The sequence below is a fragment of the Leuciscus leuciscus genome, assembly GCF_965113295.1.
Source record: "Leuciscus leuciscus genome assembly, chromosome: 20".
Classification (NCBI taxonomy): Eukaryota; Metazoa; Chordata; class Actinopteri; order Cypriniformes; family Leuciscidae; genus Leuciscus; species Leuciscus leuciscus.
Window position 1 is genome coordinate 22,187,462 of NC_138744.1, and position 15,994 is coordinate 22,203,455.

At 35.8% G+C, this 15,994-nt stretch overlaps 1 protein-coding gene across 1 annotated transcript in view; it reads right to left on the reverse strand.

Moving 5' to 3' along the window:
- Positions 1-252: 252 nt before the first annotated feature.
- Positions 253-15,994, reverse strand: part of stk31 (serine/threonine kinase 31) — a 62,216-nt gene continuing 46,474 nt past the window's right edge. The window contains exons 20-26 of the mRNA XM_082150522.1: positions 10,757-10,882; positions 5,883-6,002; positions 5,700-5,786; positions 5,261-5,410; positions 4,979-5,104; positions 597-668; positions 253-496 (exon numbers count right to left, since the gene is read on the reverse strand). Of these exons, the coding sequence (XP_082006648.1) occupies positions 392-496; positions 597-668; positions 4,979-5,104; positions 5,261-5,410; positions 5,700-5,786; positions 5,883-6,002; positions 10,757-10,882 (786 nt within the window). The 3' untranslated portion in view covers positions 253-391. The remainder of the gene's footprint in view (positions 497-596; positions 669-4,978; positions 5,105-5,260; positions 5,411-5,699; positions 5,787-5,882; positions 6,003-10,756; positions 10,883-15,994) is intronic.

The window sequence follows — 15,994 nt, forward strand, 5'->3', positions numbered from 1 at the left end:
CACTTTTTGATGATCCTGGAGAAAAAACGAGGACAGAAAGATAAAAGATATTATGGAGACACTTTTTGAACGGACAATTTCAAAGTAAGGTCTTGTCAGTGACTAAGATTAAAGCTGACAGCCTTTTATGTTACACTGATCGGATCTGGAACAAGATAAAACATCACAAAATGGAAAAACCAAGCAAATTCTTCCTCTTCTCTGATGCACATAATGAACTGTATTGACAAAGATTCCCATTTTATTCTGCCTTTATATATTTATTTTTATTTATTCAAGGAACACGAAACATGGTGTGAGGAACAAACGAACACCTCTGTGGGGGTTTTTCCCCTATGAGAAAATTATAAAGAAAAAGGGCAGAGAACGCAAACATGAACACATTTGACTTTTACACATCAACTGAGATGAAGTAATCATCTTTTAGGGCTTCGGAAGCAGACAGTCTTGTAGAGGAAATCAGCAGCTTTGAGAAGAGCTTCAGCAACTGAGCACCCTGTCAGAGATACATTAGATGATTGAATCATTTTGGATTAATCATTTTAAAGTTATATTTATATTATACAAATATTTATCAGCTCTTATATTCTACATACCAGATCCAAACCAGTGAACTCGACATTTTGATGCTCATTCTCTAGAGTTCCGCTGAAGTCTGGAACATGCAGCTGTGAAGAGAAAAGTCTACTTTAATGACAGAAAAAGACTTAGATTTACACAAATAGTTATTTTTAAAGTGCCCAAATTATGTTATTTTAAAGGTTTCTTGTTTTGGAGGTCTCCCATAATAGGTTTACATGCATTCAAGGTAAAAAAAAAACACTTTAATTTTCTTATAATATACATTACAGCATCACCTCTTTTCTCAGAGTCTGAAACGGTTCGATGATGATTGGGACTCTCTGTGATTGGTCTACTGTGTACAGCACATGTCAAACAAAATTTCCATTCCCATATCTGAATCTCAGCTCAGGATGCTTTTTCGGCACTTGTATAAAGTGCAACAGTGCCAACCCACTTTTTCAGCGGCATTGGTTCCAGAAGCATTTTTTCCGTTCTTTTCTCCCATGGGGATTAATACAATGCGTTATAAGCCATGAACTAAAGCAACCAGCTACGAGATTAATCATAACATTACAAACTTTGATTTGAAGCAAAAAAAAAGTATTTGAAAATCAGACAAAAAGACAAAGGTACAAGTGTATTTAACAAGGGAGTTTTAATAAGGGAAAGAACTACAATCCCATGAAGCACTGCAAAAAGGCTAATCAAATTAAAAACTATGGAGAAATATAAAACTACTCATTTAAAAAATGTTAAAACAATATATTTTAAGGTTTTTTTGCAAAACATGCACATATATACCAATAAGTATTTTGAGAACGTAGGGACATCAACAATCAAAACAGGGACAATGCTTACATCGTTAACTTTATAGGAGTGGGTGGAGCTAGAGCTCTTATGGTGCATTTTGATTTTCATGACTCGTTAATTGGTGGAATTCTCTGTACATTATTATGGGTAATGTAGTTTTTCATCATGAATTCCATTGTCTGACAACCTCGTAGCACACAGTAGGACTGTCTCTAAAGGTTTGTTAGTTATCTTTAAAAATCAATTTCCCTATGGAGAAAATGAAGGGGGTTTATTTATGGGACTTGACCGTTGCACTCTGATGGCGTTGGTTTTACCGTATCAATTTCAAAGAATCCTCATCCTTTAAAAGTGCATAATAAGTGTATTTTTATTGAGTCCCTAAAGGAACATGGTGATGAAAAAAAAAAACATGATATGAGAGAAAAAAATGTGCGTCAATACTTTTGTGTTCTCCCGCAAATGTTTTGTGTTCCTCCAAGAAACTTTTCATTCGCTCGCAAAGAACAGGCTTCACTGAGGAACGCAAACGTTTTTGGGAGGGAATGCAAAGGTTTTGTGAGTAAACGCTAAGTTTCTCAGAAGAAAGCAAAAAATATATATTTTTTCCCTCCCATGTAATATTTTTTCCATCACCATGTCCCTTTACGGGCTCCATAGGATTTCGCTGTGCAGAAAACGGCGTCTTCCCGACACGCCGACAACACGAACCAAACTCTTCCAGGCCTCAGCTACAACTACAGTGTTTGAGGGTGGGGCAAAGTAGACATTGCCAGTGGGCACCCAATGAACACCATAGGGTGGCATTATGTAAATTCGTTACAAACCTACGTAGGGTTCTTCAAAAGTCTGGAACGACTAATTTCAGGCAGTGATCTTTGAAACTTTGCAGACTTTTTACATTCACACACTGTAAAAAGTGATAAGTGAACAGAAAGCTCTCCGATTTAATAAAAAAATATCTTAATTTGTGTTCCGATGATAAAATAAGGTCTTACAGGGTTTTGAAACGACATGCGGGTGAGTAATAAATGACAGAAATTTCATTTTTGGGTAAGTCAACTGATCACTTATTACAGTGCAAACAGTAATTACACACTATATGCATAATAGAGCCACTTTAAAGGGTAACTCTCGTCAAATTGCAACCTAGGCTATTTTTGTTAATCTACCCGAGTCAAACATTCGTGTAAAATCATAATTATAATGGAAATGTCACTTTTAAGTTTGACCGTATTTTCGTTTTCGGTCAAAATGCCTTTTGAATGGGAGTGCTTGGGGCACTAAATAGCATCAAAATCGCTTTTTAAAACACTAAGGTGGCTCGACACAACATGAAACTTTGCTCGAAGTATCATCAGGGGCTCTACACATGAACTCGAGCATTGAGAACATTGTTTGTGTACACAAAGTTTACTAAAAAGAAAGGTTTTGTACGACTAACTTTATCAGTTAGTGTTTCCGTCCGCCGGCATTTTGTCAGTTAAAAATAGTCGATGTCCGAATGCAATGTAACAGGGAGGAGAGTAAAGATGGAAAGCTCCTAAAGCTTAGTCCCATATAAATTCACGGATAATTTGTTGTTTTGTCGTTAGTGAAAATCAATATTGACCTTGTATTTGAAAAAGGATCCTCATATAATATGATAAAATGTTATCCTCAATACTAAAATTCAGAGTCGGTTCATTCCAAGCGTGCCGCACAAGCCCTGAAAAGTGAAGCCAAAACGTCTCGATCGCCCCCCGGTGACTGGTCCTAGTATAGGTCATAAACCCCGCCTTCCCGTGTTATTCAACGGGACTTGAGACCAACTAAACAATTTAATTACACTTCAAATATCTCTTTTCCGAAGGTGGTTTTCGTCATTTACTGTAGTTTTTATCACACTGATGTAAATTCAAGTGTTTGTTTTTAAAGGGATACTCCACCGTTTTTTCATATTAAACTATGTTATTCCCTTAACTAAGACGAGTTGATACATACCTCTCTCGTCTCAGTGCGTGCACTAAATCCCTCTGTCTTGCGGCGAAACTTTGTTAGCACTTAGCTTAGCCCAGTTCATTCAATATGGGCCAAGCAGAGAAGCTACCAAACACCTCCACGTTTTCCCTATTTAAATACAGTTACTCGCGTAGTGTAACTCGACCTAGGACGGTGACACAAAACAAAACGTTGCGCTTTTCTAAGCGTGTAAAATGGATAACTATATTGTATGGCGGAATACCATAGCAAGTGCTTGTAAGCACTTCGACTTGGCGCAGTAATATCTTCACTAGAGGGAGCGGGGGCCGGTGAGAGGATTTTTCACGAGTGAAGATATTACTGCGCCAAGTCGAAGTGCTTACAAGCACTTGCTATGGTATTCCGCCATACAATATAGTTATCCATTTTACACGCTTAGAAAAGCGCAACGTTTTGTTTTGTGTCACCGTCCTAGGTCGAGTTACACTACGCGAGTAACTGTATTTAAATAGGGAAAACGTGGAGGTGTTTGGTAGCTTCTCTGCTTGGCCCATATTGAATGAACTGGGCTAAGCTAAGTGCTAACAAAGTTTCGCCACGCGCCAGAGCGATTGAGTGCACGCACTGAGACGAGAGAGGTATGTATCAGCTCATCTTAGTTAAGGGAATAATATAGTTTAATATGAAAAATCGGTGGAGTATCCCTTTAAAATAAGTTTGTTTTTAGTTAGTTATTTGATGCTATAAAAACGGTGGGGTGACGTCATGATTGACAGCTGTGATTGACAGGTTCTCTGAGCGAAGTAGTCACTGAAGCACTTTTTTTCGGGATCTTCTGAGGACTGAGAAGATTGGAGCTTTAAATGTAATATCTAAATTTCTATAATTAATTATTTCACACCGAGAGTGAGGGCGGGGCCTTGATTTCGCGGCTTTACTTCCTGCTCACTACTGCGCAGGTCCGGTCCCGAAATCGCTACTGCGCAGACTCAAACCCCAAGAGGTCAGCGCCATATTGGGACACTGGCGGCTTCAGTTCTCACCAATGGAAGAGAGCGAAGGGGTGTCGTCCATATTTTTTTACAGTCTATGGTTCATTCGCATTCGGAGATCGACTATTTTTGACTGTCAAAATGCCGGCGGCTGGAAACAACAACAGTTGTTCAAAACCTTTATTTTTAGTAAACTCTGTTTACACAAACAATGTTCTCAATGCTCGAGTTCATGTGTAGAGCCCCTGGTGATACTTTGAGCAAAGTTTCATGTTGTGTCGAGCCTCCTTAGTGTTTTAAAAATAGCGATTTTGATGCTATCATAGTCATGCCCCAAGCACTCCCATTCAAAGGGCAATTTGGCCGAAAACGAAAATACGGTCAAACTTAAAAGTGGCGTTTCCATTATAATTATGCTTTTAAACGAAAGTTTGCCTTGGGTAGATTAGCAAAAAGACACTAGGTTGCAATTTGGCGAGAGTTACCCTTTAAAGATACCAGTTGATTTTATATTTTTATATCTTTTAATTACAGACTTATGTATATTTTTTATATAACTGTATATAATGGAAATTATATACTATAATTAACTTATAATTGTATTAATAAATAAATAAATAAATAAGCAAGCAAGAAAGCAATAGTTCTACCCAGAGCATGATTCCTCCAAAGGCATACATATCAGTGGCTGGGGAAGGCGGCTGACCCTGCTTCAACTCTGGAGCCACCAAACTGATGGAACCAGCCACCATCCCGCTGTCAAACATCCTCTGCTCCTAAAAAATAAATAAATAAATAAATAAAAAAACAATTTAAAACTATTGTTTGAGGTTTAATAATCAGGATCAGGTCTGTTTCCATTTAGTTTTTTTCCCCAAAGGTAAATGAATCCATAATGTCACTGAAGTTGCAGTTTATTAAATTTCACTTACAGGTGTCTTTGTGAGATCGTAATCTCCAACAATGCCTTTCTCTCGGCCGATGGCAAACACATTGTTGGGATGCAAAGATGCATGAGTAATAGATGCTGCATGAAGACTCTGCAGTCCCAGAGCTACACCCTTCATCACCTTCCTAACCTCCTACATCACAAGAGGACAAAAATAGATTTATGCATTTAAAATAATCACAAAATGGATGCACCAAAATTTAAATTCTTATGTTACAGCTGATAACCTATTAAGACTTGATATTAAAATTCTATACTTTTTGTCTAAATAAATACAATTATAAAAATCAGTCATGACTCAATTCTTAATAATACAAATATAAAATAAGATTTGCGTGCTTTATGAGAATTTTCTGTTAATCTGTATGCATTTTAGACAAGTGGTAAAGTTTGTCAAATACATTTTGAAGTGATGCACTCACACAAGAGGACAGTGGAGAGGATTTCTGAATGGCCCTGAGACTTCCATTAGAGTAGTGTGGTACCATGATGTATGCCAGTGGATCAGACTGGATAGAACAGAAGACATTTTACGCATGAGATGGTACAGAGCAGTAACATCAGCAAAAAAGACAGAAACAAGTATAGTAAAATATGAAGAGAACTTTGCCGCAAAACAGCGCCAGAAGAGGAACCGCTGTGGCCGGATTCTGCTGCTGAGCTCTGTGATAGTGAGCAGCTTGTTCAAGGATCTTCACCTCTGATTCTTCATCCACAGCGTAGCACTGCAGACAACCCAACATCCTTAGAGACATTCAGCAATGTACAGCGACAACAAAACATCTTTGGATACTATGATTGTCACTGAATTAGGTTAACAAAATATCATTTAAAAAAAAGACTTTCCAAGCAAAACATGTAACAAAAAGAAGTTTATGGTTCAATTATAGAATATATGTATTATTCAAACTTTATTCAAAAGTATTTGTCACTTTTATTTTATGCTATTATATGGATGGTACTAGAATGTGTTTTTAGTCGCGGTTGTGGGGGGGAAATGTTGATCGCTAAGTGGTGCATACACACACACACACACACACACACACACAACCACTCAAAGGTTTAGAATAATTAAGATTTTAATGGTTTTGAAAGAAGTCTCTTATGTTCACATAGGTTGCATTTCTTTGATCAAAAATACAGTAATAATAGTAATATTGAGAAATATTTTTACAACTTAAAATAACTGTTAAAAAACTGAATCATCAGCATCATAACTCCAGTCTTCAGTGTCATATGATCATTCAGAAATAATTCTAATATGCTGATTTGATGCTCAAAAAATATTTGAGATTTGAAAATATTTTATATTTTTGTGGAAACTGTGATACACTACAAAATGTTGGGGGTAAGCAAGATAAATAAAAACACTTTCTATTCATCAAAGAATCCTGAAAAAAATGTATCACAGTTTCCACAAAATATTAAAATATCAAACTGTTGTCAACATAAATAATAATAAGAACCATTATTATATTGTTATTATTTATATTACCATAATTGAGCATCAATAAATAATAGCTAATAATTAAGCTAGCAATTATTAAAGCACTAAATTAGCATATCATATATACACTATATATATATACATACACACACACCCGGTCAAAAGTTTTAGATCGGTGAGATTTTTTATGTTTTTAAAAGAAGTATCTTCTGCTCACCAAGGTTGCATTTATTTGATTACAAACACAAACAAAAACATTCATATTGTGAAATATTATTACAATTTAAAACAGCTGTTTTCTATGTGAATATACAGTAAAGTGTAATTTATTCCTGTGATCAAAGCTGAATTTTCAGCATCATTACTCCAGTCTTCAGTGTCACATTATCCTTCAGAAATCATTCTAATATGATGATTTGATTCTCAAGAAACATTTATGATTATTATCAATGTTGAAAACTGTTTTTTACATTTGTATTTAATGATGCTATGATGAACAGAAAGTTCAAAAGAACAGCATTTATCTGAAATCTAAAGCTTTTGTAACATTGAACCCTACCGTTCAAAAGTTTGGGGTCAGTAAGAATTTTTATTTTATTTTGGGGGGAAATAATTAAAATAAATCAATACTTTTATTCATCAAGGATGAGTTAAACTGATCAAAAGTTACAGTAAAGACATTTATAATGTTAGAAAATATTCTATTTTAAATACATGCTGTTCTTTTGAACTTTCTATTCATCAAAGAATTTTGAAAAAAAAAATGTACACAACTGAGCATAAAATCAGCATATTAGAATGATTTCTGAAGGATCATGTGACACTGAAGACTGGAGTAATGATGTTGAAAATTCAGCTTTCATCTGAGGAATAAATTACATTTTAAAATATAAAAAAAAAAATGTTGTATTGTTTTTTATCAAATAAATGCAGCCTTGGTGAGCAGAAGGGACTTCTTTTAAAAACATTTTTATAAAATGGCTTGTAGTGTACATGCACTCACCTAAAGGATTATTAGGAACACCATACTAATACTGTGTTTGACCCCCTTTCGCCTTCAGAACTGCCTTAATTCTACGTGGCATTGATTCAACAAGGTGCTGAAAGCATTCTTTAGAAATGTTGGCCCATATTGATAGGATAGCATCTTGCAGTTGATGGAGATTTGTGGGATGCACATCCAGGGCACGAAGCTCCCGTTCCACCACATCCCAAAGATGCTCTATTGGGTTGAGATCTGGTGACTGTGGGGGCCATTTTAGTACAGTGAACTCATTGTCATGTTCAAGAAACCAATTTGAAATGATTCGAGCTTTGTGACATGGTGCATTATCCTGCCGGAAGTAGCCATCAGAGGATGGGTACATGGTGTTCATAAAGGGATGAACATGGTCAGAAACAATGCTCAGGTAGGCTGTGGCATTTAAACGATGCCCAATTGGCACTAAGGGGCCTAAAGTGTGCCAAGAAAACATCCCCCACACCATTACACCACCACCACCAGCCTGCACAGTGGTAACAAGGCATGATGGATCCATGTTCTCATTCTGTTTACGCCAAATTCTGACTCTACCATCTGAATGTCTCAACAGAAATCGAGACTCATCAGACCAGGCAACATTTTTCCAGTCTTCAACTGTTCAATTTTGGTGAGCTCGTGCAAATTCTAGCCTCTTTTTCTTATTTGTAGTGGAGATGAGTGGTACCCGGTGGGGTCTTCTGCTGTTGTAGCCCATCCACCTCAAGGTTGTGCGTGTTGTGGCTTCACAAATGCTTTGCTGCATACCTCGGTTGTAACGAGTGGTTATTTCAGTCAAAGTTGCTCTTCTATCAGCTTGAATCAGTCGGCCCATTCTCCTCTGACCTCTAGCATCAACAAGGCATTTTCGCCCACAGGACTGCCGCATACTGGATGTTTTTCCCTTTTCACACCATTCTTTGTAAACCCTAGAAATGGTTGTGCGTGAAAATCCCAGTAACTGAGCAGATTGTGAAATACTCAGACCGGCCCGTCTGGCACCAACAACCATGCCACGCTCAAAATTGCTTAAATCACCTTTCTTTCCCATTCTGACATTCAGTTTGGAGTTCAGGAGATTGTCTTGACCAGGACCACACCCCTAAATGCATTGAAGCAACTGCCATGTGATTGGTTGATTAGATAATTGCATTAATGAGAAATTGAACAGGTGTTCCTAATAATCCTTTAGGTGAGTGTATATTATACTGTATCTTGACTAAACCACTGCAAATTAATGTTTAAGGCTGTAACTTATGGGATTCATTTCCCGTCAAAAGTATTGTGGTCACGGATCAAAGAAAATTAAGCATGAATCAAAAATCTACAAACACAAGTAAAAATATATTGCACAAAACTGAAAAACGAATGCAAAATTATCAGAGTAGCAAAAAGGTGGTCACGGATAGAAAAGTAATAAGCAAGAATCAAAACTTTAAACACATTAAAACTTATATTGCTCAAACATTAATGCAAAATTATCTGAATCACACACAGAATCATGTTTTCCTTGGTTATATTGCTGTTTTTTGTGCTCATACATTACTTTTTTGTACGCTTATGCTGTTTTTCCCTTTGCTCATTTCCACGTTCTGCGCTTGCTTTTCCAAACATTGCAGTTAGAGCTCACGTAAACCAGCGCCAAATGAAAAGTGATTAACTTGTATGTCTGATATCACGTCACCAAACTGCGGCTGCATCAACCGCTAGACAAAATGGCTCATATTTTCTGAAAATAGTTCATTGTTTTGCGTTGGAAAATGCAATAATTATTTGTGTATGTAAATTAAATTATGATAATAAAAAAAGATTGATTTTATGTACAGTTCAATATACATTTAGAATCGTGCTGATATTCGGGGAATCCAATCTTGCTCGTTTGCTTTACTGTATTATTTTATGATCTCAGTGTAACACAAAATGTGATACATTTGATAAAACCAACACCCTTGTTACAAATTAAATACTGTACATGAAAGACAAAGCTACAAATCTGTTTATAGGAAAACAAAACATGACAAAATATAAAGACAATTTACAATTATGAGTAGTATACAATGTACTAGCATAATTGTGACTGGCATATCTTACTCTTAGTTCAACTGTAGTACCTAGCAGTGAGCTAGGCTTCATGTTATATTATATTCTCTTGTGCAAAAAACAGAATTTGCAGAGGCAACAAGCATATTATTATAGTGTATGAATACTTTAAAAATACAAAACTACTGGCAGGTATGGGCGCGCCATAAAACTTGGGGCACAAGTAAAAAATAACATAAGGACTCTGGAAGGTTTCTGCCCTATTCTGTATCGTAAAGTAGGATAATGTTGAGATGTGACCGTCACATGCTTATTTGTACTATTGGTGCTTTCAAGTCATCTTGTAAAGATCGTATTTACGAGTTGAGCGCACATGAACGCCACCACAATGTCGTAAATACGAGTGTGAAGCTCAGGATTTTCTTTAAGCTCCGATCTTTATGAGTTGGGGGCGTGTCACTGAGAAACATGGCGGAATACCACAATACTTAAAGGTATTTAGCAGTGAAATTGCTAGACTTTTCTATTTACAGCGAAGTAAGCTAATTGCCTACACAGAATATGAGGGCATTATAATATAACATTGTAACATGTAACGATAGAGTTTGCAGTGGCTTCATAAATTAATAAAAAAAAATAATAAAATAAAAAGCACACCTGATGCACATTTCTTTGTTTTTTTATTTTCTAGAACTAGAGTTTAAGAAACTTTCTCTATTTTTGTGTAATTAATTAAGAGAAAGTACAGTGTCATCTTACTCTGACTAAAGTGACTTGAACGCACATGCCATCATAAACACGACTTCCCACCTCGTAAGTACGAACTTCCCAGGAGCGCTTGAACGCACCATATATTTCACGTTTTTGGTGTGTAATTCCATTGTTCTTCACTCTTGTCTTATCAAAATGTCTTTACAGTTGAAGACATTGACCGGCAATACTTTTGATGGGAAATGAATCCCATAGTAACTGACCTTTAGGACTACTTTCTGCCCCTGGAAGTCTGTGCTGAGAAGAGGTCTCCTCCCGCTCAGCTCTCTCATCGGCTCTGCGTCAAACATGTCTCTGTCCAAGCTCTTCATTAACAGTCCTGCAGAGCTCTGAAAGCACACGTATGCAAGAAATGAAACAATATCACTCTGCTCCAACACAAACCTTAAATACACATTCTTTGTTCCATCCCAGTAAATATTAAAAAACAAATGGCTGAAACACTTCTTTTGGAATTTGCTTAAATGACGCCTTATTATAAAACAGTAGGCTATATACTATACTTTTCTGCCACTCTGCCACTGCTGTAATTCCTGCTTAAACCGCAGTTAAACATCATAGCTGTGACAACTGATAAATAAAACTGATAATGAAAATAATCATGCAGTGTATAAATACTAAATATTAAGCAATAAGCAGCACAACTGTTTTCAACATTGATAATAAGTATATACTATAAAGTACTCTAAAGTATTCTAGCAGTATTTAAATTTAGGCAGGGCTGATTCTGGGTCTTAGCGCTAGTTTATGATAAACATTTTGTAAGCATAGCATTCTAATCGCTGAACACATGCAGAGACACTTTTGGCAGAGGTCTAACGTCCTTGTGTTATTTAAATTAATACACTTTTAGCTAACTGGGATTTGTATATGTACATTTCTGAGGGTTCATACACCTTTTCCAAAGTCAAATTAAAGCACTTTTCAATCACTTTCCATTTTAAAGCTTTTTCCAGCACCTTACACCACCATAAATAACATACCAATACATTGTCAAAATTATTATTTCGTGTTTAAAGAGATAATGCTATAAACAGCCAAAATTGTGTTTCGTAATGGCAGAAGGATCAGATATTTAAGCAAATCACAAGTTTTATTTTTCAAAATGTATCACTAAGTAGATAATGACTATGAATAATACTTTTCATTATATTAATGTCCAAATATTGCTTCCCAGGTAATTTGATTTTCAGGCTGTAAAACTGAAGTAATTTCAAGGGCTGAAAATATGAAGACATAGGATTTGAACAGAAATATTTGACAGGCACATTTGTATGTTTTGGGACACATTCTTGATATAGACTAGGTTTGAACAAAATCTGAGACAGTGCAACCACAACCTGTAGGCTAATTCCATTTTAACCCAGAAGACTCTGACAGTGCACAGGCACCTGCCTGATAAATAGCCTATATTAATAAAAATAAAAATGTATTTCATTGCCAAGACATATACATTTATCTACTGGAATAGAGCAGTGTAAATACTGCATAAGGTCATCCTCAACCTTACAGTAGGCTACTTGTATGACACTTCATCTGACACAATTTCTGTTCAGCAATCAACGATTGTTGTTATGCACTGGGTTAACGTTACAGTTACTGTGCTGTAACTTTGGCTATGGTCACTGCATATTCCACAAATGAACGTGCCGTAACGGACATGCAATACTAACATTACATTATCACACCAAGTACTCTCAGTCACTAATGTAAAATTTAGTTTTTTTTATAATTAATTTTTTTTTTTTTTAAGTGCCACTTCACGTGGAGGAGTGGTATTTTGCACATATATGAATGGGTCGAAGAACTTCAAAATTAGTTTTAAATTCATGAGAATTTTATTCATTTAGCCTAATGTGTAAATTCTAGATGTTTATTTATGTAAATGCACTTGACTGACTATATGGGCGTGCGCGTTTAACATTCCAGTAGCTTTCAAACCCTGGAGCGGCGCAGAGTTGCCATGGAAACGGCGCAGCAAACACAACACAACACAACTCCCTCTCTTGCTGTTGTTTTCACTGCTTTCAGGTGAGTTTAGACATTCTCTGGTTTAGTCTCTACAATCACACAAATAATACACACAACTGTTCCTAACACTTTTCTTACGTGTTATTGACACAAATCTGTTGAATATTTACTTAATAGAAATAGTTTAGTGTCTTTGAAAAAGTCTCTCACCCGTTTTCAGAAGAGGTAACGTTAACGTCAAAATTAACGTTAACTGTTTCGCCCGTTTCACACATACTCCGTTTGCAGTGCGTATGCGGTGTGTATTTTTTTCCGTATCCATGTTAACAGGTTGAGCTTTCACACTGCACGCGGTTGCAGTCCGTCGATCCGTTCCAGGTGCGGTGCGTAACCTTCTTATACTGTCTATGTGCGTAACGTTACACAGCAGTGCAGCGATCGTTTCCGCACCGAGTCTATTTCTGCTGTGCTGCAAACGCTGAATTAAAGTGACAGCGCATGTTTCGTGGTCAAAATTAACACGGATTGACCTGAAAATGTAGTAATTTCACCATAAATGCGTTTGATTCAATAAAATGTAGTAATCTCACCATAAATGTATTTAATTAAATACTACTTTTTTCACAGTCATCTTTTTACTTTAAGAACGGGGTAAAGCAAGGAAAACTACAATTTACTTCAACAAGGCGACATAATGTACAACACTTGTCTCATTCGTGGAGGTGGAAAAACATGTTCTCGTCTGTGACATGCAAGATCTATTGTATTAAAATTTAAATGCAAAAGAAAAGGCATGAGAGTCAATTTTAAGTTTTAATTTAAAATGTTTGCGATTTTAATATAAGTACATGGTTAAATATTTGACCACTTGCTTGAGCAACTTAATATAAGTAGAAGTAATGCATGGAATAATAGCCCTACGTTGTTTAAACTAGTGCAAAATGCCCGTGCAAAATCAGTTTTTGAGAGTGTTTTTAGTAATTGTTGGTTTGGTGTGTTTGAGTGCTCATTGTTACAATTACACAGCAAAAGTTCAGTGACATTTTTATTTGTGCATGGTAGAAAGCACACAGTGAACTCCGAGAAAACGCTATGCTTGAGCAAACAGTTTGTGAATAGGCTACTACAAATGTGAAAGAGACTGTGAACGCACAGAATAGGATATGTTTATGAAAGTAAAATAATGCCAAATGTTTTTGAAACAAAAAAGCTTGTTGAATTGCACTGCTTGAAAAAAAATATGCATTGCATTAACCATGCTTGCATTTTAATGCATTGCATTTTTAGGGCTTGCATTTTTATGGGCTGAAATTCAGCATGGTTGAATATTAAAGCTGTGAATATTTCAATTCAAAACATTTCAAACACATTTTCATTATTAAAAATTCAATAATACATATTCATCTTTCATATTTCACTTCCAAAATAAAAATAAAAATACAACCTACAATATTCAACAGGCAATTTTCAGTCCATTTTATTTCACTTTGCAAATTGTAAAATAAGTGTATAAATGTAAAATTTGTTTTAGGTTTACATATTCAGTGAATATTGCTCATATAGCGTATATGAGCAATATTCACTGAATATATAAACCTAAAACATAAATTTTGTTATCCTAAGAAATAGATTTCTGTATATTCTTCTTTATCTTTTCTGCACTTCACCTTCTTCTGTAGCTTCTTTACTTTTATTAAACATGGCATTTTCTGCAAATAAAATTAATAATAAAGAAACTGCTGAATCTTTTTATTTCTTTTTTTAAATGTCTTTATTGTTTTTGCGCCAAATTATAGAGAAGAGTGTCAAGAATATTGATAAGTATCAGTGATAAAATCATTATTTAACTACACCCATCCCTAATGATAAGACACTTTTTTCAATAAAAAATAATAGTTGGTTGCATTATTCATTGATTATGTTTTTTTATTAATTAATTGACGTGTTCAATTTCTGTACTCATAACTTGTTAACACTTTACATGGTTAAAAAATCGTTAATGTTCAAAATGTATTGGCTTAGTATTAGTACAAAGTAACAGTGAACAAATGTGTGGTTTTGGGCCATTTTCTATTTAGAATTTAATAGGGGTTTGTATTGGTTTCCATTAAATATATGTATTGATCCCTATATGTATTAACTGAAAACAATACACAATTCCCTATTAGAAAGGTTTTACAGCAGAGAATGAAATGTTTGAGTTTATCAGTTCTATGCGGTTTTCAAGGTTAGGGATCAAGCACATCTTCATTCCCAGGACTAAAGGTGAGAAGTGTATTAAAAATATATGCGGACGTGGTATTTTGGTCATCAGGACGTACTTGCCACGCTCCAGCAACATACAGTTATAACGTCGCCACAACGAATACAGGAATCACAAAGTTATGCTGTTGGAACGTTATTTGGCACGTCGCACCGACTAATATGGTCCTTTGATGTTATGTCCTCGCAACATGCCAGTTTGGTCACTGAGACGTACCCGTTACGTTCTTGCGACATACCACTATAATGTCGCCACGACGATTATGGGAATCACAAAGTTAAGTCGCTGGAACGTTATGTGGTACGTCGCTACGACGAATATGGTCCGATCCGGTTAAGTCTTCACAACGTAACTGTGTAAGCTGGGTTCAAATAAAGTGTAACCCTATGTTGATGTCTTTTGAGTGTTGGAGAATACACTTTATTTTACTTTATCTCCTACTTTTGCTCTGGCCAGCGTAGCACAAATCGCTCTGTCTCTGAAGGGCTACATTTTATTTCTCCATTTAATAAACAAACTATTCAGTCAGATAGGTATTTGTTGTGAAAGAAATACAGTTACAATTTCAAGCATTTTATCCAAAATTCAAGCATTTTCAAGGATTTCAAGCACCCGTACAAACCCTGTAGACAGTTACCTCTGATCACAGATCACTCTAAATTGTAATGTGGACTCTTTGAAAACATGTACATTGTGAAAAGCGCTATACAAGTAAATGGTAATTTAATTATTCAGCCTGAGGGTGGTGCTCTAATGTTGATTGACAGGCAAGCATAAAATGCTGTCTTAGTATTGCCTTAATGTAGTGTTTATTGCCTCCGAATGTTGTTTTAGAATGTTACAAGTTATGGAGGAATTCCTGTGAGGAAAAGAAAGTAATTTCTATTCTCAGAACAAACATAAAACAAACACAACAGAACTACATAAAGGCTATTTATATTAGCGTGTTTAAACTTTCATTAATTTGATACAAAGAACAGACATGCCAACTAGTTACTGATGCAGACTAAAGCCCTATTCGGACGGGACTAGTTTTCTAAACGGCGTTTGAGTCACAATTCTTATCACTCGACGTCTGTGATTTAATTTTCCGATTCAGACGGAATGAACATCTCCATGTTTATCACGGAGGTCGAGTGTGTGTTTTCTAGACGTGGGCATTACAGAAGGTCATGTGCTTGTGCATGCGTGCATCACGTACGACATA